This window comes from Patella vulgata, chromosome 6 (genome assembly GCF_932274485.2).
Source record: "Patella vulgata chromosome 6, xgPatVulg1.2, whole genome shotgun sequence".
Taxonomy (NCBI): Eukaryota; Metazoa; Mollusca; class Gastropoda; family Patellidae; genus Patella; species Patella vulgata.
This window is the reverse complement of record NC_065884.2, coordinates 58510390-58534267: the sequence shown is the minus strand read 5'-3', so window position 1 is coordinate 58534267 and position 23878 is coordinate 58510390. Positions and strand designations below refer to the sequence as shown.

The 23878-nt window shown below is 34.2% G+C and overlaps 1 protein-coding gene across 2 annotated transcripts in view; it reads left to right on the top strand.

The window, feature by feature from the left end:
• Positions 1 to 19062, top strand: part of LOC126824437 (TBC1 domain family member 9) — a 33932-nt gene extending 14870 nt beyond the window's left edge. Inside the window, exons 20-31 of one of the 2 annotated variants that reach the window (XM_050553663.2) lie at positions 400 to 511; positions 1046 to 1106; positions 1977 to 2156; positions 3030 to 3140; positions 3481 to 3579; positions 4483 to 4674; positions 5512 to 5692; positions 7771 to 7851; positions 8861 to 9094; positions 9922 to 10083; positions 10664 to 10764; positions 12357 to 19062. In XM_050553663.2, the coding sequence (XP_050409620.1) occupies positions 400 to 511; positions 1046 to 1106; positions 1977 to 2156; positions 3030 to 3140; positions 3481 to 3579; positions 4483 to 4674; positions 5512 to 5692; positions 7771 to 7851; positions 8861 to 9094; positions 9922 to 10083; positions 10664 to 10764; positions 12357 to 12968 (2126 nt within the window). In that variant the 3' untranslated portion in view covers positions 12969 to 19062. The remainder of the gene's footprint in view (positions 1 to 399; positions 512 to 1045; positions 1107 to 1976; positions 2157 to 3029; positions 3141 to 3480; positions 3580 to 4482; positions 4675 to 5511; positions 5693 to 7770; positions 7852 to 8860; positions 9095 to 9921; positions 10084 to 10663; positions 10765 to 12356) is intronic. The other variant, XM_050553664.2, reaches the window with a different exon arrangement.
• Positions 19063 to 23878: the final 4816 nt, after the last annotated feature.

The window sequence follows — 23878 nt, the reverse complement described above, 5'->3', positions numbered from 1 at the left end:
GACAATAGTTTAGTTGCAAGACTCAGTTTCTCTTTGGAAATATTCAAAATTGATATTACTATATTTCTACCATGGAATGCATTTCAACAAAAGATCTGTAATTAGTTGTAATGTTGATTTTGGGATGATGTGGCGTATAAAATGAAGACGTGAAGAAACAAGAGCATAGAACTGAAGGCATTAAGATACCTGACTAAGATTTAACTAATATTTATTGGTGTTTTATATTTCTAGGTGTATTTCAAGATTTATTCAGGATGTATTTAAGAATCTTTAAGACTAAGATTAAACTAATATTTATTGGTGTTTTATATATTTAGGTGTATTTCTAGATTTAATAAGGACGTATTTGAGAATCTTTAAGACTAAGATTGAACTATTGATGTTTTATATTTCTAGGTGTATTTGAAGATTTAATTAGGACGTATTTACCTAGTATGCATGATAAATTAGAGACCCTGGGTTTACTCAGTATGATATCTTTATCATGGTTTCTGACTATCTTCCTCAGGTAAATATATATAAAGTTAAAATTATTGTAGGGGTTCACTTCACTGTGATATCGAGATGTATTTTGGGTATATTATTTCCTCCATATTTAGGTAGGGGGTGGTTGTCTAGCCGTAAGGGCACTGGATCCTGTAGTAGACTGACCTGTGTAAAAACTGTAGTGCATGTAAAAGAGAACTTCACAGCTGCAAATTGATGAGTAGGCAGAAATGCTATTATGCTGTCCTAACCAAATTCGCCTTCCAAGTAATGCACATAGAAAAAAATAACTATTTGAGGCATGTGATTTTAGACCCAAGACCTCATTTCAATGAAGCGTATCTGAAGATCAATAGACTTGTGTTATAGAATATACTTAAGTCTGACGTGTGCTTTTAGAAATGGAATATCTGTTTTTAATATTAAAATAATTGGGTGACAACTATATAAGTTTTCTATAATGATTATTATCAAGAGGAGGTGAGCTCCACCCTTTCATATCTCACAAGAAAGAGAAATCATCGACTTTGAAAATAATTTATTTTATATCTTGTAGTGTTATGCCATTTAGCTGTGCTGTAAATATTTTAGATTGTTTCTTCTACAATGGAGCTAAGGTAAACTTTATTATTCTTCTTCATTGTATTTATTGATATTGTGCAGAGCCACAGTGATCCTGTTCGTAGGATGCTGCTCACTAACCATAAGATCCTTAATTCGAAAAATGCTCAGGAGTTTGGAGTCAGGTTTTCCCTTTTGAGGGCGAAACACCTTGCTAGAAAAAGCTTCTCATCATTTGAATGGGGAGAAAAGCAGGTTAATTCCGTGTATACCATTGGCAAAATGTTGAAGATCCCACAAAAATTCAAAATAAAGATAATAGTAAAATAGTAAAATAGTAAATAGATAATAGTAAAGATAATAGTAATAGTAAAAAAGCAGAAATGTAAGAAGTTATATTATGTTGAAAATATGTTGAAACAAAAGTAGTTCAGTTAGAGTGATTGTTGGTGACTCTTTGAATAGATGATGCTGAATTGTTATTATGGTAGCTTTATATTTTATTGACTGACTGTATGTATAGGTAATGTTCCAGATGGTATTAGCTATATTAGATTTTTTTAAAACAATATTTTTATTCTGGATGGCTGTATGTAATTGGGGAACAGGCTTAGCCTATGTAAAACCCCTCTCCCTCTCTATATTAGATGAGAAGAGTGACCAGTTATTATTTGCTATATTTATTATAGGTTATGTTCCAGATAGCATTAGCTAAAGTGAACAGTTATTATTTGCTATATTTATAGGTAATGTTCCAGATAGCATTAGCTAAAGTGACTAGTTATTATTTGCTATATTTATTATAGGTAATGTTCCAAATAGCATTAGCTAAAGTGACGAGTTATTATTTGCTATATTTATTATAGGTAATGTTCCAAATAGCATTAGCTAAAGTGACTAGTTATTATTTGCTATATTTATTATAGGTAATGTTCCAAATAGCATTAGCTATATTAGATGAGAAGAGTGATCAGTTATTAGCATGTAATGAAGATGGTGAAGCTATGACTATATTATGTAAATATTTAGAGAATATAACTAATGAAGATTCGACTATACCAACAGTTAAACATATATCATCTTTAACACCTAGTGGAGATGTACAGGTACACAAACTAGATTTAACAATATATTACCTTGACACTCACAACAACCCAAATACTTAGACATCTTTTGGAAAACATATCTAAAGTAACTGAAACTACATTTGTTATCAAATACATTTGTTGTCAAATACAAGGAAATACTTTTTTGGCAGCTGATAAATTTTAATGTAGCAAAAATTATATATTAAACTTGCAAGACAATAAAAGGATGAACGTGTGCTAAGATAGCAACTTCAGACTCAGTGTTTGACTCTGTATCATAAGGTCTGTCATTGAGTCAACTGGCGTGGTTTCAAGTCTCAGGTTGTACGTGACAAGGAGTAGGGTGGCCTGTCCAACTTCATGGGTTTTCTCCAGGTCCTACGGTTTCCTCCCACTGCTAAAGACCCTTACGTGCAAGCGAATTATTGAAATAAAATTGAACCCTATGTTAGTCCCGACGAAATGACCTAGTTTATGTTGAGTGGATGTTAAACCCCATCTTTCTATCTGTCTCCCTGTCTCTCTCTCTTTGTGTGTCTCTCTCTGTGTGCTGGTACAGCCCTTTGACTACAGGAAGTAGTATAACAGGAACTGGGAGTGCAGTGCATCCAGGATGTAATGCCCAGACTCTAGCTTCCTTAAACCCCTGATTTCAGCCTCTGGACAACCCTAGTGTAGCCTCCAATCACAATCCCACAAATGACAGTCACAAAATAAATACACATACATTGTAGATTCAGATAACCTGACTGAAGTATTGTGTTGATGAGACACTATGATATTCTCAGAACATGTAAGGTTTTTTAAAACAATATTTTTATTCAGGATGTCTGAATAAAACCCCATGTAGTTTGTCTGTGTTATCATCATTATGTTTATATTTCATTGTAGTCATCTGTAGATGTGACTGGTTTAATAGAACAAAGTTATAGATTATTTGGTAATATCAGTAATCAGGTGGTGGATAAATTACGATTACAATACAGATTACGAGTTGTTCAGGTAGGTTATGCTTACAATTTAGATTATGAGTTGTTCAGGTAGGTTAAGGTTACAATGCAGATTGTGAGTTGTTTAGGTAGGTTATGCTTACAATACAGATTATGAGTTGTTCGGGTAAGATAGATTTTACTTTTGATAAAGATTACGAGTTATTTGGGTAGGTTATGTTTATAATACAGATTATGAATTCTCCAGGTAGGGTAGGTTTATGAATATGTTTAAATGATTTCAGTTGTCTTTTTTTGGGATCAAAATAGGATATAGGTATATGCAATCAATTTCTGGGCTATTTACATGTAACACAAAATAACTGAGTTTTATATATTTTTTTGTTATCCAGACTATTGAAGACAGTACAAAGCGTAATGTATTAAGAAGTGTTGCATCAGATACATTATGTAAAGGTAAAGAACTGGATGATCTCTATATTTTATTTAAGGTAAGTTTTTAAACACTTTTACATTTGTATAATCAAAAGCATATAGATTAAAAAATAAATCAAGTTAGAAGTTCAGAATAGTATGAAGATTATGATATTTTTATCCCCATTTAACACAGAGATGTGTTACAAGTGTATGAAACAATAAGATACCCCTCCAAGCATTGAAGGTTTTTACTTTTGTTTTAAAATACTAAGAGCAATTTCAAGTAACTAAATATTGTAACCCTTTGAGTGCTGAATACCTGAACATTTCGCAGTCTCTGTACCAGGTACGTCTGGACATAAATTAGATACAACCAACCAGTGCAAACTAAAGTCAGGACATGAGACAATGAGATACACCTCCTAATTAACATGTTAAAATAGTATAAGTGTTAGTATGGAATTTTAACCCCTTGGGTCCCTGGCGTTTTTGCAGTCTTTACCTTGGGTTCTTTGCATCAAGATATCTAGATGTAAAGAAGTGCTAATATTTAATGCCAAAGGCTCAAATTTTATGAAATCAACACACAGCTACCTGATAACACAATGACTTAAAAAAAATGATGTATCTTACATTTAATGTAATGCATTCAGTCTGATTGTTCCCTTTACATTTGGGGGCTTAGATGGCCACATGGTTATGCGTGCGCGTTGTATCATAAGGTCTGTATCATTGAGTCAACTGGCATGGTTACGATTTCCGGTTGTGTGTGACAAGGAGACGTGTTGCCTATCCAACCTTGTTGGTCCTCTGGTTTCCACCCACTTCTAAAGACCCCTACGTGCAAGCGAATTTTTGAAATAAAATTGAACCATGTGTTAGTCCCAAAATGACCTAGTTTTTGTCGAGTGGTTGTTAAACCTCAGTCTCTCTCTCTCTTTCTCCCTTTACTATTTATTATGTGACTATTTGAACAGGAGGAATATTTAACATCATGTTATTGGAGAACAAGTCAACAACCAGTTGATACAGCTGATAAATTTGATCCATCACGACCATATTATGAACAATATAAAGTTGATTATGATCAGTTTAAAACAATGTTTCTGTCTCTATCACCATGGGCAACTGGTTTACATGCTGGAGTTCTCTCCCTTAGAGCTTTCAGGGTAAGTTTCTGTTTTGTACATTATCTTGGCTAGTCCATTTGGAAAAACGTTAGTGTTGCAAAAGATATATATAAAAATCTCCTGTTGCCTTGGATAAAATGATAATTGTATATAATATTAAAGATACATTATGTAAGATTTAGATAACGAGCTAGCCATTCTTGCTATAATAGTTCAAAAATAGATAATGTAAAATGAATAATTTGAAAATTTCATTCCAATTACTCTATTGCGAGTGAAGATATTAGCCTTTGAAGGTTTGACAAGACGTGTGCAATAATTTTTCGCTCCTTCATTTTTAGCTTAAATCAAAATATGGCTGAACTGTTCTAATCTATTTAATATCGGGGAAATCCGATGGCATCAAGAGTTGATTATGGCCTGGATAAGTTAATTAAAGAAAGATCTGCAATAGGCAGATTTAGATCTTGCATAATGTGTGTTTAAGTTCAGAATAACCACTACATGCAAACAACCCCAATTAGACAAACCAGCGGCGCTACAGTCTACTCTTATATTGAATTCCAACAGCCAAGGTTTCTTATACTTTCATGCCAATATGTACATGCAGGACAAAGGGTCTGGCAAGGAACAACATATAGTCGTTTGGATAGAATGAAAAACTGAGTTCCTGTTGACACATTGGTGTGCACGTAAAAGATCCCTTGGCATTTGGAATTCCAAAGAATAGGAGGCTGTAGCGCCACGTTTCTGAGCAAAATTTCCCTCATAGCACACTGTATGGCCTATGCCTCTCTTCATTAGAACAGTAGGATGGCAAACCCCATTTCATTTCATATAAACAGGGATGACATGCATCTACTTTTGTTTTTTCAGTATCTTGATGAGAATAAAGATAACATGATCAATTTTAAAGAGTTTGTACATATAATGGGTATAATGTGTAAAGGTAGCGTAGCTCAGAGATTAAAGTTATTATATTATTTACATCTACCACCAGCTTTCGTTAATGATGACGAGGAGGAAGAAGTTGAGACACCAACTTCACCAAATACAGGTAATACTTACATCTATCTCATTTAACGGGAATAAATCAAAAAGATCATCAGGGTAACTGAAAGTATTAAAATCACAAGTTACAGATTAGATTGTTGGATTGAAAAGGAGGGGAAACATTTTTCAGTTTTAAGTTTTAAAAAAGATATGATGAATTAGATCAGTGTTTTCCAGTCTGGCATCCATGGTCAGCACGGAATGCACTGGAAAATGGCTCCGCCAGTGATGTTCTGGAAACGGATCTACATGGGATGTGCTGGAAAACAGGGGTCTGTGAAAAATAAAGAGCCAAGAAAAGTTCAGTGTGGGTTTTTAATCAAAATGACTTTTAAAGATGGCCCATGTTAATTTCAACATATTTTGAAACATATATTTCAGGGTTCTTCGATCAAATGCTTTAATATTTTTTATTTGCATTCATTATTTTATTTTTTTATTTGCTTAATTTATGATTTGTTAATGATTGCATGTTTTATTTTACATTTCTTTAGATGCTCTAATTAATAACTCTATATGTAACAGTATTTGAGAATTGTGTGTTACTATACCTCAGTGATCCTAATTTTATGATTAATGAGACCATGAAAAAGTCATACATCGGTCTTCTCTGGAAGCTTCAGGGTTAATCTCTCAAGGATTAGGGTTGCATGCCGAACCTCACAGGTTTTCTCTGAAGTTGTCCAAACTTTACTGGATGTTTAACTCCATTTATCTCCCTGTAGTTACAAATTATATTATGCTGTATATAAATTATGCTGTATATAAATTTTATAGAGTTTGTAACTACAGGGAGATAAATGGAGCTAAATATTATAAATACTGTTTTATATAGATATACTCTCTATTGTTGATCTTAATTTTAATAATGTATATCTTTGAAATCTCTTATTTATTTATTTACTGTGTTTTTTTGTGCATTTGTGTTTTTGCTACATTTTAATTATTTGCATGAATTCCGGTACAAGGCATGTTTTGTTTGCGTTGTTTTCAAATCAGTTGTAATACCTGTAAAGTGTGAATTACATGTCAGTCAAAAAAGGTCTTATTCCAGCTGTTATCTCCCTTTGATGAGTCTTGTGTCACAGAGCCTCACTGTTGGACACTATGATTAATAACAATAGCATTATGTGCTGCCAACAGAATTAAATCAGGGACGGTACTCGAAGAACTGGAATATGTCTTGATTTGTAAAAATATTAGACTGGATGATGGTGACTAGTAAGTCGTTGTGTTGTCGTGTATGGCATCAGCTCGCCAAGGCGGAGATCCCTGGTTCGAACTCGTTGTTGACTGAGCAGGTTCTTTTGAGCTTGGCATTGGGTGGCCTAATTGGTTTAACACCTGCCCTTTAGATCATAAATTGCGTGGTGTCAATTCCCAGCCTGTACGTTACAAGTAGTAGGGTCGCCTGTCCAATCCTGTGGACCCCACAGTTGTCTCCAACTGCTAAAGACCTCCGTGTGCAAGCAAATTATTAAAATTGAAATGAACCATATTTTGGTCCTGAAATGACCTAGTTTGTGTCGACTGGTCGATAAACTACATTTCTCTCTTTCTCTCTTTTGGTTGAAAATTCCTCAGGATTTTCCTGTTTGGGAGTTTCCCCTTTTCAGGGAGTAGCACCTTGCTAGAAAAAGCTTCTGGTCATTTGGATGAGGAGAAAAACAGGTTCCATGTAAAACTCCATTTCTCTTTCTCTCTCTGTGCAGGACGGAGGGCCTGACAAGGACAGCTGTCTAGTCCTTCGGATGAGACAAAAAAACGAGGTTCCGTGTAAACATTGGAATGCACGTAAAAGATCCCTTGGCAGTTGGAATTCGATATAAGAGTAGGCAATAGTGCCGCTGCCCGGGCAAAATTTCCCTCATAGCACACTGTATGGCGTATGCCCGTCTTTATTAGCCCAGTATAGGAGCAGAACAGTAGGACGTTAAACCCCATTTCATTTCATTTCATTTCATTTCTCTCTCTGTGTCAGGAATGTCAGTGTTCTCCTCTGTCTGTTATTGAGTTTATATGTCAGGAATGTACACTTCTCTCTGTACTGTCTTTATATTATATGGTGGTTGGTTTTAACAGATTCTACAGAAAGTGGGGTGGAGGCCGCCGAATTCTTTGAAGAAGATTCAGATTTAAACTCGACAAAAGAGGATTCTGAAGGTATGAACGAAACGTGGAAATAACGTCAGACAGGATATGATAATGGTCTTTATTCTTGCTAATTTTTTACAGTGTAGACACAAAACTCTTGGGAATGATACTTTAACTTTTCTATAACTCTCTCTGGGGTAAATTATATGTACTTTTTTAAGCCTCGTACAAATTCAGACTTAAATTCTCTTCTAGAATGAAGCATGTGAGGCTGATATTGTAGCATGATGGAAACCTTACTATCAAATCTTAAGTAAAATGTAAAACATGGATTATTGTAAATTTCCATGAAAATGCAATCATTTTTGAAGGAAATAAGTATGGAAAGACCTACTGGTCCTAAAATAAGTACAGAAAGACCTACGGATCCTAAAATAAGTACAGAAAGACCAATTGATTAAATTTCATTTGTTCAGGGTCTTTTTGAATAAATAGCAATGAAGGTTGAGAAAAGCAACCATATACATGTAGTTAGTTAATTTCAGAGAGAAATAGGGAGAAACATGTTTGAATAAATAGCAATGAAAGTTGAGAAGAGCAAACATATAGTTAGTTAATTTCAGAAAGAAATAGGAAGCGACATATTTAATAGGTATTTGGGGGTGGGAGGGGAGGATGCGTGCCAGTTGGACCATAAGGTCTGTCAATGAGTCAAGTTGCATGAGTTCAATTTCCCGCTTGACAAGGAGTAGGGTCACCTATCCAACCTTGTGGGTTTTCTCCAGGTCCTCCTGTTCCTTCCCACTGCTAAAGACCCCTACGCACAAGCGTATTATTGAAATAAAATTAAAACCATATGTTAGTCCTGAAATGACCTAGTTCTAGTCAAGTGGACGTTAAACCCCATTTCTCTCTCTCTCTTTTAATAGGTATTCCACAATAATAGAAATTGAAATTGGTGTGATCTGACTTCATTTTAAGTATGGATTAAGATTAATTTTAATTTCATTTAAAATTGAGTTGTTTTAAATAATATATTACGTGATAAATATTTATTTTATGGTTTAAATTTGTACAGATTTAGAATTACCAAGTCCACTACCAGATACAACACAAGTACCAGATATAAAAAAGGATAAAGAGAGTGAAATCAAGGATAAGGACAGTCAAGTCAAGGACAAGGACAGTCAAGTCAAGGATAAGGACAGTCAAGTCAAGGATAAGGACAGTCAAGTCAAGGATAAGGATAGTCAAGTCAAGGAAAAAGACAGTCAAGTTAAGGATAAGGACCCTCAAGTCAAGGATAAGGATCGTAAGTCAGAGTAGCGGTATTGTTATATAGAGAATCTCCTACCAGTCTTTTTTGATATCAAAAAATATCAACACAAGTTGATATTTTTTGATATCAAAAAAGACGAGTAGGAGATTTTATTTATCACCCAATCCCTTCTTACATGCACAAATAGATAAATATAATTCTTTGCTGTAGATTTCACTTTTACTGAACATTATGGCGTAGTGATATATCATTTTTTGACAGCAATTCAACCATTGCAAAGTCCTTTATATTGACCCAGTGTTTCCATCAAGGTCAACTGAATAACAATAGTTCATTTTTAATATAAAAAAAGTTACTTTTAACAAGAAATTTAACCAATCAAATTCATGTAAAGTAGATTATGAAATATATAACACAAGCGATATCTACTGTAGAATGCATTATTGGGTGATAATGATTGATAATAACCTTTCAGTAATTGCATATAGTTAGAACATGCTATATTTATGGCCAGCTAAAAATTGTATTGAATCTTATTGTAAATCTCCAAATTTCACAAAGAAAATATTAATAAATAATTCTTAAATTGGTTGGCAACCAAAATAAAATTTGTTTACAGTTCAACAATAGACATTATTCTAGAATATTGCCAATAGCTTAGTTTATAAATTAATCTACATATGAGTAAAGGTTGATGGATACCAATAAATTATTTCGACTTAAATAGACCCCTTGCCACTTTATAAAAACATCTTACATAAAACTCTACGAATTTCACAATCTAATTTACACTGGGTTTCATGTTTATCTTAACTCTTGACTATTGTTACAAGGTATAAATGTATTAATGTTTTATATAGAGAGTGAAGTAGAAAGTAAGACTACACCTCCAACAACATTACCTATAGAGACAACTGAACCCAAGCAAGTTGATACTACACTGACTGATTCTACAGCTAATACACTTTTACTAGATAGTTCTACACCTAGTCCAGACTCTAAATCAGATGATTATGTTCTTGGTAAGCTTGACTTATATATTTCCGCTTAACACTTGAAACTTGAGTGACTGGCTGGGAGATTACAGTGTTCACAATATTTGTGGCTGTTTTTCCTTCATTTTAAACTCAAGCGAGAGGATTTCTGGCTGTGATATTAGTGTTCACAATATGTATGGCCTGTTTTCTGTGTGCAGCCTTCACTTTACACACAGATGTTGGATGTTCAAATAAGGTGGAATATTGGCAATAAACCAAGAAAGCAACGTTGTAGTGCTCATAGTGCTATAGTACTGTTCTATTCATTTGTTTGTGTTGAACAGCATTTTGTACACATACACTGTAGAAGACTAGGCAGAAATGATGCTGTCACTGTCACCATCCTGCATTGTCCACTAATTAATTGAAAGTTAGCAGAAGTACATCCTGTGAAAGTTTGAATGATTTAAAGTTTTCTGTTCATTCATTTAATAATTCCATCATTCATTAATTCATTCTATCATTCATTCATTTATTCCATCATACATTCATTTATTCCATCATTCATTTATTCATTCATTCCATCATTCATTCATTTATTCATTCCATCATTCATTCATTACAGATGATGGTATATATGTAAATAGAAGAAGAAAGAGAACATTAAGTGAGAGATTGCAATCGGACAGAAAGGAAGATTATAAAAATGTTGGTAGGATGAATCAGGTTAGTGTTGTATTCAAGTATGAATCCTCCAAGTTGGACCGGTTGTCCATTAATTGCTGCCCTTTAGCCAAAATATAACAGACCTGTAGATGTTGGCTCTCCATTAATTGCTGCCCTTTTGTCAAAATTTAATGAATATGTGGATGTGGGTTGTCCATTCATTACTGTGTTCTTATCAACATTTAACAAAGATGTGGACGTGTATTTTCTCAAACACTGGGGTCATCCGTTAGTCTATCCATGTGGCCCTAACAGCTGTCATTGTAACAAGTGTTATGGTCCATCTTGTATTTGTAGATAACAAGAAGTAGGGTTTGCCTGCCTGCCTAACCTTGTTGCTGTTCTCTTGCATCTCTGGTTTTCTCCTACTGCTAAAGAACACTGAGCTCAAGTGAATTTTTGAAGTACAGTAGACTCCGCATATAACGGACGCGCATACAACGGACAATCGCTTATAACAGACACAACAGTTTGGTCCCGATTTTTGTAATAGAAATTTCTTATTTTCAAAGTCTTTTATAGCGGACACTGTATAACGGACAATCGTTAATAATGGACGATTTTCATTGGTCCCTAATCAACAAACCAATGTAAAAGATCTTTTTTTAACAGACTCTCGAATAAGCAGAACAAAATGATAATATTACTGATTTTCTTCGTGTTTCTGGCGGATTCAAGCAGACCTGCCTGCAATACAGACTTTTTCAAATAAGCTCGTTTATTTTGAACATCCATAATATGTGAATACATACATGACTTTTATGTAAATACATGTATGTTCTGTAGATTCTGCATATGATAAATGTTGTTATTTCATGGGATGGTGTTACCTTCTGGTCGCTAATTCAGGGTCAATAGCAGATTTTTTTGTATAACGGACACCGTTTATAACAGACGATTTCTTCCGGTCCCGAGTTGTCCGTTATATGCGAAGTCTACTGTATAACAAACCATTTTTGGACATTCATTAACACATCTCTCTCTCTCTCTCTCTCTCTCTCTGACTATAAAAATGGTTGATATGTTGTGTGGACAAGACATTAAAGATACATTCTCACGAAAGTATTTATCGAAAGTATTTATCGGGTGGTTATTTCCAATAAAAGTATGGCAAATACAGATGCCCAATCTTGCTAGAACACCCTGAAGAACACCTATGGGCAAGAATGTCATGATATTACTAACTGGCAACCCCATGACTTATTGTCTGCCAGCTTGACATAAGGTTGTTATTTCTTGATCGAATGGTTAGGCTGTTTTGTGAACATTGAGTACAAAGGAGTGTGCAGAAAATAATTCAAGAATTTAGTTAGGCCTCAATATGTATGGTAAATGGACAGTAAGTAATGACAAATACATTCTGAACAATCGCCCCTCTGTCAATCAACTTGGTGACAAACATGGCTTCTAAAAATAGATTTTTTATAGCTTGGGGTATCTCCTCGCGAATACAAAGTTTTTTTTTGAGAGATTTGAAGCAAATTTTTGATAGATTAGTTAGTTTGAATATGTTTTTAGTCCAAATATATCATCAAATCACATAGTTTGTATGTGGGAATGTATCTTTAATGCATTTTACTTTTGTGTTTTAGGTTCAGTTTATACAACTATGGAAGACTTTATATGATATGTTTCTCGATAACAAAGATCAACAAAATCTTTATCATTCTATTGCCTCCATTGGTACACTTCTGCTACAGATCGGAGATGTAGGCAAAAGATTTTATATGCAAAAATCAGTATCAGATGAAACACAGAGTTATGCATCCGATGTACCTTTGTCATCCAGTTTAGATAGCAGAAGTGACCTGTCTGCTAGTCCAGATAGCGGTGCCCCCTTTGGTATGGATGCGACAGGAGCAGATAACACCAGTGATGCTGTTCCTAGCGCAATTACTGATTCTGTAGAGACAATTGAAAATGATAAAATTGAGAAAGCTGGAAACGGTAGTAATGGTGAAAGTGGCATAGGTGTGTCCATGTACGAGAGCCATCAATCATCGGAATCAACAAAATCTGCTGGAAGTAAGGCAGATGGTGATTGGTCTATTACATTTGAACAGATTATGGCTTCCATGTTGACTGAGCCTCCAATTGTAGCTTATTTTGAACAGCAGTCGGACATCTCAGAACCCGTACAACGAATGAGAAACAGACGCCTGCAGACGAAACAAAGTAGTCCTGCTTTAGAAGCTACTTCATAGAGTGTTGAATATTGTGATAGGGACCAACTTTTATATATAAATATTTAAAATTGCTTTATGATTATATCAAATAAAAAAGATATTCTGCTTCCCAGAGGGTGGGGTTGGATGGTCAAATAGTTTGTTTATGCGCGTTGTATCATAAGGTCTGTCATTGAGTCAACTGGTGTGGTTTAGATTCCGGGCGAAATTACGCTAATAGCACACTTTATGGCGTAGGTATACCCATCTTCATTAGCCAACAATAAGACGTTAAACCCTATTTCATTTTGCATCTAGTTATGGGAGAGAAATGATGGAAGGAGTGCGTTCACATTTCTACAGAATCTGTGCTTTCGGTCATAGATTGAGAAAATAATTAAAGATAAATTATGTAAGATTTAGATAAAGAGCTGGTCATTCTTGCTATAATAGTTCAAAAATATGCAAAATGAATATATTGAAAATTTCATTCAAATAATTTTATTCTGAGCCAAGTTATAACTGTTTGTAGTTTTGACAAGACGTATGCATTGATTGTTTATTATCGTAACCAAGGTACTGGTATATTTGATACTTAGTCTTGCTTCTCCTTTTTTTAAAATTAAATCATTAAATGGCCAAACTGCTCTAATCTAGTTAAAATCTCGAGCATCCGATGGCTTGTCATGTTAATAAATATCTAATTAATAATTTATATAATATATAAGGCCTAGACAGATCTACAATAGGCAAATTGAGATCTTGAATGATGCATCTTTAATGCTTGTAAATAAACATGTAAACAGAGGATGAGATGTAGATCCTTGAAATGTGAAGTTTGTGATCGGCCACTTATCCACATGATCCTTTGACAAAATAAAAACACAAAAATACCCCCCCCACCCCCTCTTCAGAATATCTTTTTTGTATGACCTTGGATGCAGATGACATGAGCTTACAACTTTTAACCCATGGAAATAGAAAATCTATTCAACTGGCCATTAATGTGTTCTGTTATCAATAAACAGTCTCGTATATAGGGTCTAACATTATCGAAATCCATTTACTAAAATAGTCATTTGAACAGATTTTATGGTGTAGGGAATTCATTATTTTATGTCACCTTTGTGATTGTGATTATAATTGTCAGCAATGGTATTATATTACAAAGGTTAGTTGTCATTAAAGATACATTATGGGAGATTAGATAAAGAGCAGGCAGTTCTCATTATAATAGTTAAAAACATAAAACTAGATAATGTAAAGGGAATTTGCTGAAAAATTCAGTCAAATGGATCCACTCTGAACTGAGATTTAAGCAATTGAATTTTCAGCCTAGCCTCGATTACTAAAGTCGGTACGATAAAACATATAGTCTTGATTATCCATTTTATGATTACATTATGAATGGAAGTCGAACATCAAACCGTAACCTAATCCAATAAACATCGCAGACTAGCGATGCCATCGAGAGTTGATTATGGTCTGGACAAGTTAATTAGTGTCTAATTAATAACTTAGATAACATTTAAAATTTCAGGCCTAAAGAAAGACCTGCAATAGGCAGATTTAGCTCTTGCATAATGTATGTTTTATGGTGACTAATTTGCTTAGATATGATGTCTTTTTTGCAATACATACCCACAAAATGCTATCAGAATTAGCTGCAGATGTATAGTGGAATATATTGATAATATTAGAGTACAGACATTAAATCTCTTGTGAAAATCATATTTATTATATAAGGCATTAATTGTAATTAGTAGTTATCGATTAATAAAATATTGCTTTCATTGGAAATATTGTAGTTTGTTAGAACTTCCCTAACAATTTTATTATGATTTAAGTATATTTAGTATTACAAATTATAAATCTGCATTATATTTAACCTCATGGAGTGAGTAAAGTTATTTCCATTAACCGGACATTGGGCATTACAAACATGTTTAAATTGCCTATATGAGATTGAGCTTAAATGAGAATGTGCAATATTTGGGACATTGACAGCTCACAGCGAAAATTGCTTCACTAAACACAGCTTTAACTTCTAGTACTTGGGAATTTTGGTGGTTTAACACGTGCATGTGAAATAACAAGATCTGTCATTGAGTCAAGTGGAGTGGTTTCGATTCCCAGCTTGTACGTTAAAAGGAGTAGGGTTGTCTATCCAACCTCGTGGGTTTTCTCCGAATTCTCCGATTTCCTCCCACTGCCAAAAATCCCAATGTGCAAGCAAATAATTGAAACATAATTGAACCATATGTTAGTAACGAAATGACCTAGTTTGTGTCGACTGAATGTTAAACCCTTTAAATTGTTATAATAATATATTTGTTACAGTTACACTTGTTTATATTTTACTAGTCATTGTATAGTTACACTGTGTATAGTTACATATTCTATATAAAACATTTTATACTTAATTATTCTGGTGAACTGGTCTTGGCCGACATTTTTTTTTTCAGATTGACAAACCTGTTGTTTTCTTTAAATTACATGTGATATAGTCAGATATCTTAAAGATAGACACCACGAATATCATATATATATATACAAATTATCATGTATTTCCTTTCTATTGAAGAACTTTTCAGAATGGATTGTGAATTAAAACAGTGATAAAAATGTTAGTTAAATATACATAGTCATATGTGGTTAGATACTGATCAGCCGAATTTTTTATTTAGAGCTAAGGCTTTGACATATAATGTCATTCATTTATATAGTGTTTATATAATTATAATATAGATTCAGTTGTAGTGCTCAATATATATTTATATATTATATAAACAATTGTATATTCATGTATTATTCTTTTCTGATGTATGTAATATGAGATTTTTTTTTTTTTATAGCATATCATCTCTTGGGATTTCAATTGGTTTTAACCAGGCCTGGAAATTATGGTGTTTGATGTATCTGACATAATGTCAAAAGTCAGGCACTGGAACCTGACATAATGTCAAAAGTCAGACACTGGAACCTGACATAATGTCAAAAGTCAGGCACTGGTACCTGACATAATGTCAAAAGTCAGGCACTGGAACCTAACATAATGTCAAAAGTCAGGCACTGGAACCTGACATAATGTCAAAAGTCAGACACTGGAACCTGACATAATGTCAAAAGTCGAACACTGGTACCTGAAATTTTAAACATTGTACATCTATACTAATATTTGTGACTGTCGTTTGTCTGTTTCTGTTCATGGTTGGCGGCTACACAAGGGGTGTCCCAAGGCTGAAATGTGGTGTATAGGGGTAGCTTGGACCAGGTAATAACATGATGGCATTGGACTACCGCTTATGGTTTCGGGGTTATACTACTCTCAACCCATGCAATGCCAATGTCATCCGCTAATATGTTATAGATATAAATAAAAAAACTGGTAAAATATAAATCATTGCCTGATAAAATGATAGGTACCAGAGGGATTGTGCCTGGCAAAGTCTGAATTTGCGCCTGACAATGTCTGTGACAGGTGCCTTATTTCCAGGCTTGATTTATTTTGTTTATAAAACCTGTAGTATATTTTATTGTAGTAAAAACAAGTCGGGGAATATCTTTTTTTGAAATTATTTCGTTTGGGTATCCGGACAGAAAAAATTATGTTGATGATAGATATATTAATAATTGTTTTTGAGGGATCCCTGCTTTATATATTGTATGTAGGTAAAACCCTAATATTTATATGTTGTTACAGCATGACATATTTACATATTTTGTTCCTTTTCCTTTGGATGATAAAGTTTGTCATTGAGTCAAATGGTATGTTTTTGATTTCACAATGTGCATGACAAGGGGTAGGGTTGCTTGTCCAACCTTGTGGGTTTTTTCTGGGTCCTCCTACTGCTAAAGAGCCTTACACTAGCAAATTATTGAAATAAAATTGAACCATATGTTAGCCCAGAAATGACCTGTTATATTTTTTGATATATTAAATAGTCTTTATATTTTTACTCTCTCCAAATTCAGTATCTCAATATCAAGTATTATTTTTCTATATTCATGCTTAATTAGAATTAGTTTAAACAGGGTTAAAGGACATTCATTACTAGATGATTCTGTCAAAAAAAGAGGGTTTCTAGTTCTTCGGAGGGGACTAAAAACCCTTTGCATTTTCCGGACAATAACTGATTTGTCACGTCTTAATCCACACTAAGGTCTACTCATATGCATTATTTAACATTTGATTAAGAAAAGAATGATCAAAATATCAAGGGTAGATAATCTCTTAATTTGGATTCACTTGGATTCGAAAGAGGATCATCAACAGATTTTAGTGAAGATTATAGGTGGCTCTAGCTTGTTTGGACCAAATGATTGTTGACAAGTTTTCAATTCTTCCTCATATCTTTAAAAATACTGAATGGAATTGAATGATATTTGTACTTATATTCCTATTAGAGATTCAACTTCCATAGTATTGTATTTGCAAGGAATTCAAAATTTTTCAAATGATGAACATTAATTGTGACTAGAGTAGCATTTTAATGGTCTAATATAAATACATTTTGTTTGTTTGTTTGTTTATTTTAGATGAAAAATGTTTACAAACATTCTTTATTCTATAACAATTCATAATATGGTTATATATGAAACAATGTTTGGTTCATAACTAAAATACTAGTTGTTATTTGTTTGGGGATGTGTAAATAGCTAACAATTTATGATGTACTGTAAAACTTCATGTATTAATCTAGATATTTTTGACCAATATGATGTTTGTAAGACTGTTTTAGATTATGTATCTCAAGAACAAAAACTCGCTATATTTTCTTTATATTTTTGCTCTGTAATAATTTCTTTTAAATCTAAAACTTGGCCTTTAACTAAAATGTTCCCATTAAAATAAACATTTCAAATCCAACTAACAGTACCATTCAAAGGTAGCTGGTTGTATCCTTGCTCAATCAGCCAATATTCTGATAGATGCTGCGATGCAGTTATTTGTAATGATTGTGTCCTTATCCAATATATATCAGAAATCTTATTACCCCAAGGTATTTTGGAATATTTTTTGCTGAAGACTCAGAGTCTACTAGAAAATCCTGGCGCTACCACTGAACTTATACATGTATATGTATATATTAAATGGGCATTTTAGCAATACACCAGTGATAATTTCCAGTACTTATATAAGCATAATGTTGTAATTGGTTGGGCATTCCAGCTTATTGTATATAGTAGCTAGTGTCTTTATAGGTCTTCTTGAATTAAACAAAGCTTGTCCTGTGTATGTGCCAGGCCTTATTTAGTTAATAATTTTGATAGTAATTTTTGATGTATAATCATATTGATTGGTAAATATATTGTATTTTGTTATCAGTGAATGAGGGTTTGGTTACATGTATTTCCTATATCCTGCTCTTATCCTTTCTGTGGCATTCTTTGTTTATTTTTATTTTCTTGATTCTTTTGAATTTTTCAATACTTTTGTCTATAATGATCTCCACAACCCCCTTAGGTCATATTCCCCTGGTAATGAAATTTAAAGTGAGAGCTGTGGGTGTTGGAAATTATTAAAAAGTTCTGAATGATATTTATTCTTTATTTGATGAAATGGACAAAGTGACAAAATCCCAATGATTATTTTTATTATTTAAATTATGGACAAATAAAATTGTATATAATAATTTTGAAGAGTTTAATTTAAATAATTGCCAGATGTTGATGTAACCACTTAAAAATTCAAGTTAATGGATGTATTTTGAATAGTCTTTACTAATAGCATGGACCTTGCACTAACAAGTATTAGAATTCAAATAAATTTGAGAATATATATCTTATATTTGGTTTAAGTGCTTCCATTAATACTATTATAAAAACCCATGCTATGTGTTTATTCAATCTGATTAAAACACAGATCCTATTCTGTTTCGTTTTTATAGTTCAAAATTTTGTTTTACTTGACCTCACAACAGTAGGATCTGGAAGAGTCTTCATATAGTGTAGGCCATTGAGAGTAAAAAAACGAAATGAAATATAGATCTGTATTTTAATTAGATTGCGTATTTATTATTTGTATGTTATGTTTTATATTATCAATATTGATGACTTCTATTATTTGTTTAGTGGCTGTTTGTATAAAACAAGGCACAGAAATAAAATACTCATAATGGTTCAATTTAAATGTCTTGTCTCTTGCAATTAGTTATTTCCACTAATTTTTTTTCAGAAGGGTTTATTTAATATTCATGATTTTTGGGCAGTCGTATCATGACATGAATGGAGAAAATAAATGTGGTCTTTCTCCAGATAATGAAAGAAAAACCTTCAGCAAATTGTAGTTATCTCCCTTGAGCCACTCTAGAATGCATGAATAAATCGCAAACGGTAAATCTGTGTGTCATATCTTGCCAAAAAAAAAAGCATGCTGGTGTAATAATTTTTACACACTGGACCCTTTGTTCTGACTCGGGTGTTCAACTTACTGATCAACCGTGTTAGTTACAAAATATAAATACATGCAGTTAAAACAATAAATAAATATTTTTTCAATGTAGATTGTGAAATAGTATCATTAGCTAGAAAACGCATCCAATAGTATAAGGAACAAATACACAAAACCTAGCGAACTGGGATAAATTTCTGTTTGGCCATGTTTTAGATAATTTGTAATCTTGTAAAACACCTTTCCTACATCATCGCACATGCTATTTTTTCGTACATGGTTATTTTGTTCTGTGGCTGACAAATCGTGAATGTAAAACGTATTCCAGTCAATGCAGCATACCCCATTCACACCAAATAATTATTATATTATTCATTGGCCTGTTGTGGATTTTAAAGATAGGTTGCCAGACAACGAAACATACGCCCACAGCAGCTAAGTCGTCCGGCAGTCAATAAGGGTGTCGCATATTTTTTCTTTTGTGGGGAAGGAGAGAGAAATGGGGTTTAACGTCCACTCGACACAAAAGAGGTAATTTCGGGACTAAAATGGTTCAATTTTATTTCAATAATTCGTTTGGGCGTAGGGGTCTTTAGCAGTGGGAGGAAACCGGAGGACCCCGAGAAAACCCACGAGGTTGGACAGGCTACCCTGCACCTTGTCACGTACTCAATGACAGACGTTATGATACAACGCGCACGCGCTAACCATTCGGCCATCGAACCCCCCTTGTCGGTAAGGAAAACATTTACAACACATTAAAATATAAGTACGAATAACAACCCATTAAGTAATTGTCATACTTATTTGGCTTCTAATTCTGCCCTATACTGACGGTGAGTACTCAAAACATTAAATATCAAGGGCCACAAATCTGGAAGTCATTATCGGAAATCATTGAAAATCAATAGGATTCTTCGTCTCATGACCATAATTGTTCAGCCTCCAGGGCGTAGACACCGGACGGGAGCGACATAAATATACGACATGTTGACGTATAAAAAGTGCCGAAAACCTGAAAACAGCAAATAGGCTTAAAATACATTTATCCATATACCAATCCAAATTCCTTAAAATTGTATTTAAAAAACCTGAAATTTGAATGATCTGATTTGTATGTATCGTAAATAAACAGGTATACACTGGCTATATTCAGGTTATGCACCCCCCCCCCCTCAATCTGCTAAATAAACGACAATACGTGACAGTCAAAATAATATATTGATACCTGTTATAGACGAATTGGTAAAATTATTTTGTGTGATAAAGGGCCTCTGATTTTCGTCTCTCTCGTATCCGTCCATTTTCATTCACTCATTCATCTTCTTACAAAAACAAAGAATCCAGTGTGTAAGTGAGATATCGAACTTCGACCCTCGGGGTCAAGTTAGATGAACACCCGAGCTCGCGCAATTGAACACCTTGCACGAGCTCGGGTGTTCATCTAACTTGAACCCCTCTGTCTCAGTCGATAACCCTTACTCATCCATTGGCTAATCTGTATTAACCTCTGAGTGCACTCCAATTTAGGATCTGTTCAAAACTCTCATTGGGGGAGTTGATAATCTGTTATCACAACTGAAATTACCTGTCGTACAATAATTGAGAGAAAGAATAGGGGGGCTGAAATTAACTATCGTACAATAATTGAGAGAGAAATGGGGTTTAACGTCCACTCGACATAAACATTACATTTCGGGACCACCATATGGTTCAATTTTATTTCAATAATTAGCTTGCGCGTAGGAGTCTAGCAGTGGGAGGAAACCGGAAGACATGATGAAAGCCCACGAGGTTGGACAGGCGACCTTACTCCTTGTCACGTACACGCGGGGATTTGAAACCATGGCACTTGACTCAATGACCGACCTTATGATTTCACGAGCACGCGATAAACCACTAGATTACCCAACCTCGGCAAGTTAGAAATTAACTAATGTTGACATTTATTCCAAGTGGACAGCTGTAAATATTTTGGATGACAGAGGACATTCAACAAGTCTAACTACCCAGCAACAGATAACAGCAAACGGTCACAGCACAGACAATCCAAACTACAAGAGAACTGAATGTCAATCACAGATAAGCCCTGCAGTAAAACGTGTCCTGTTTCGTGCCCGGGACCCGTCACGTTTTGTAAGCATTATTACGTCAACGTTTTTTTTTTTTGCCCATTTTGACAATTCAGATTACATTGGGTCTATCTGTACACTATTTTAAATGACAACGTGTGTTGTCCTCACCTCTGTCATCCGTCCACAATTGCTGCTGGTGGATTTCATTTAATAAAAACGCAGGAATTGTTAATTGGGTGAACTGTGAACTTTACGCAGAAATAAACCTTAACAAAGTAATAATAATAAGGACAGTCCTGTGATATATATGTGTACACAGGTTTATTCTCTCTGTAAGTTTTCTTATTCTTTAATTATTAAGGTGTGAGTGAGATGCCAACATCATTATTTGGCATTGATAATGATGATAATAAAATTCCAAATTTGATATATAGTTTAGCTAAGTTACACCTATATAAACAAAGGCTTAGAGAAAATAAATCAATTCTGAATGTATTTAAAAAAGAATTATTATACTATTTTGAAAAAGAACAAATTAAATTGGGTGACAAAGTTCAAGATAGATGGAAAAATTTTGAAGGTCTTTTCAGCTGAGCTTTTGCTGGGGAGTTTACTGTGTAGTATAATTTGTAATATATAATGTATAATGTAAGTTCAAAACTACTACTATATCATATTGTAGAGAGTTTGCTAAACAATAAATATTTAATAAAAAAAAATGAAAAATAAAAAAAGGATAAATAACTGAATAACATCTTATATGGACACTTGGACATTCGTCCACATTTTGGCACTCGAGTAACACTACCTCATTTTCACATGATATGACTGTTTATTGCTAACTCCGATATTGGGAGAAGATTTTTTTTGTAAAAGAAACAACGCTTTTGTGTGAATGATTTATGTTGGAGTGAAACTATTTATATTATCTTATACTATAATACCTATATAACATACATGTATTATATATCTAGCAAAGGTATCCCATATACACAGGTAAATATTATATTTCATAAATGAAGTATATAATACCTGTAGTATAATCAACGGTTCTGCACTAATACTCAGTCGAAGTAAACAATCTGGACAGTGAGTTGATGAGTGTGGACAATATGTCCATCATGTGTCATAGTCACTGACCATAACACGGAGACAGGTGATAGTAGTATAAAGGTGTTACATTTAGATCACACGACTACAGGTGTGGCGACTAATACTAATATACCATTCTCCTGTCGCTTTCAATTTACTATCAGCCCGTATGTGTAGACCCCACATATTTTGAACCGGAGCTTGATAAAACTTATCGCCCACAACCTCCATCATTCTGAAATCCAATTTCAAATTATGACAACAGGTAGTTATAAGTAGTCACAGGCCAGGGCACAACCCACACAGCGCAACCCCTCTTCATCCGGGAGAAAAAGCATTCTGATTTTGACCTCGCTTAATTCGTAACTATCTAACTACCCCGTTTTAAACGGGAGAACCCGAGTTTAATCCCTGTGTTAGCCAAGAAGGTTCCTCGGGATGTTCCAGGGTGTTTCCCCTTGTCATTGGTGCAGGTCGAGTTCGTTCCGATGGAAATTAAACAGAGCCCTTTGTACCCGTTACAGTTCAGGTAAATGAACCCTTGGCGCTAGCTCAGCGAATGAGTAACCAAGAAATCTCGGCTTCGATCCCGGGTGTTGGCTGAGCAAGTTCCTAAGGATTTTCCAGCGTGTTTATCCTTTGTCAATGGTCTCCATTTCGTTCAGACGTGAAGACAACCCGAATTTCCGCTGTCAGTGATGCAGGGCGGAGGGCCTGACAAGGACAGCTGTCTAGTCGTTCGAATGGTACGAAAAACCGAGGTCCCGTGCACGTAACTGATCCCTTGGCAGTTGGAATTCGATATAAGAGTAGGCCGTAGTGCCGCTGCCCGGGCAAAATTTCCCTCATAGCACACTGTATGGCGTATGCCCGTCTTCATTAGCCCAGTTTAGGAGCAGAATAGTAGGACGTTAAACTCCATTTCATTTTATTTCATTTCATTTCCGTCTCCATTAGCCGACTTGGTGCAGTAAAATGGTAAACCCCATTTCATTTCCTCCTTTTTAAAACGATTTTCTCAAATGTAAGGAATCATATGGCTTTATTTATCTCCGTCTCATCTTTGAAACATTTACTTGAATTATATAAATCTGATACGCTGATATGATAACATGTGTGTTCCTGAACCTGCGCACCGAGAAGATCAAAAACAGATCACGATATCAGTCACATCGTCTAAAAACAAAATGATGTCATCAGATCTCCAACAGATATAAGGTCAATCATATGTTTTAAATTCTTTCCAAAGAAATCAAAATCAAAATCTCCCTAAAAATAAATCTTTGATGTGTTTAAAGATGCTCTGCACATAGTATTATTACAAGAGTATTCCGTTATTAAATTTCACTGACATCAATAGATATGTATACGCTATCATCTCTGTAAGT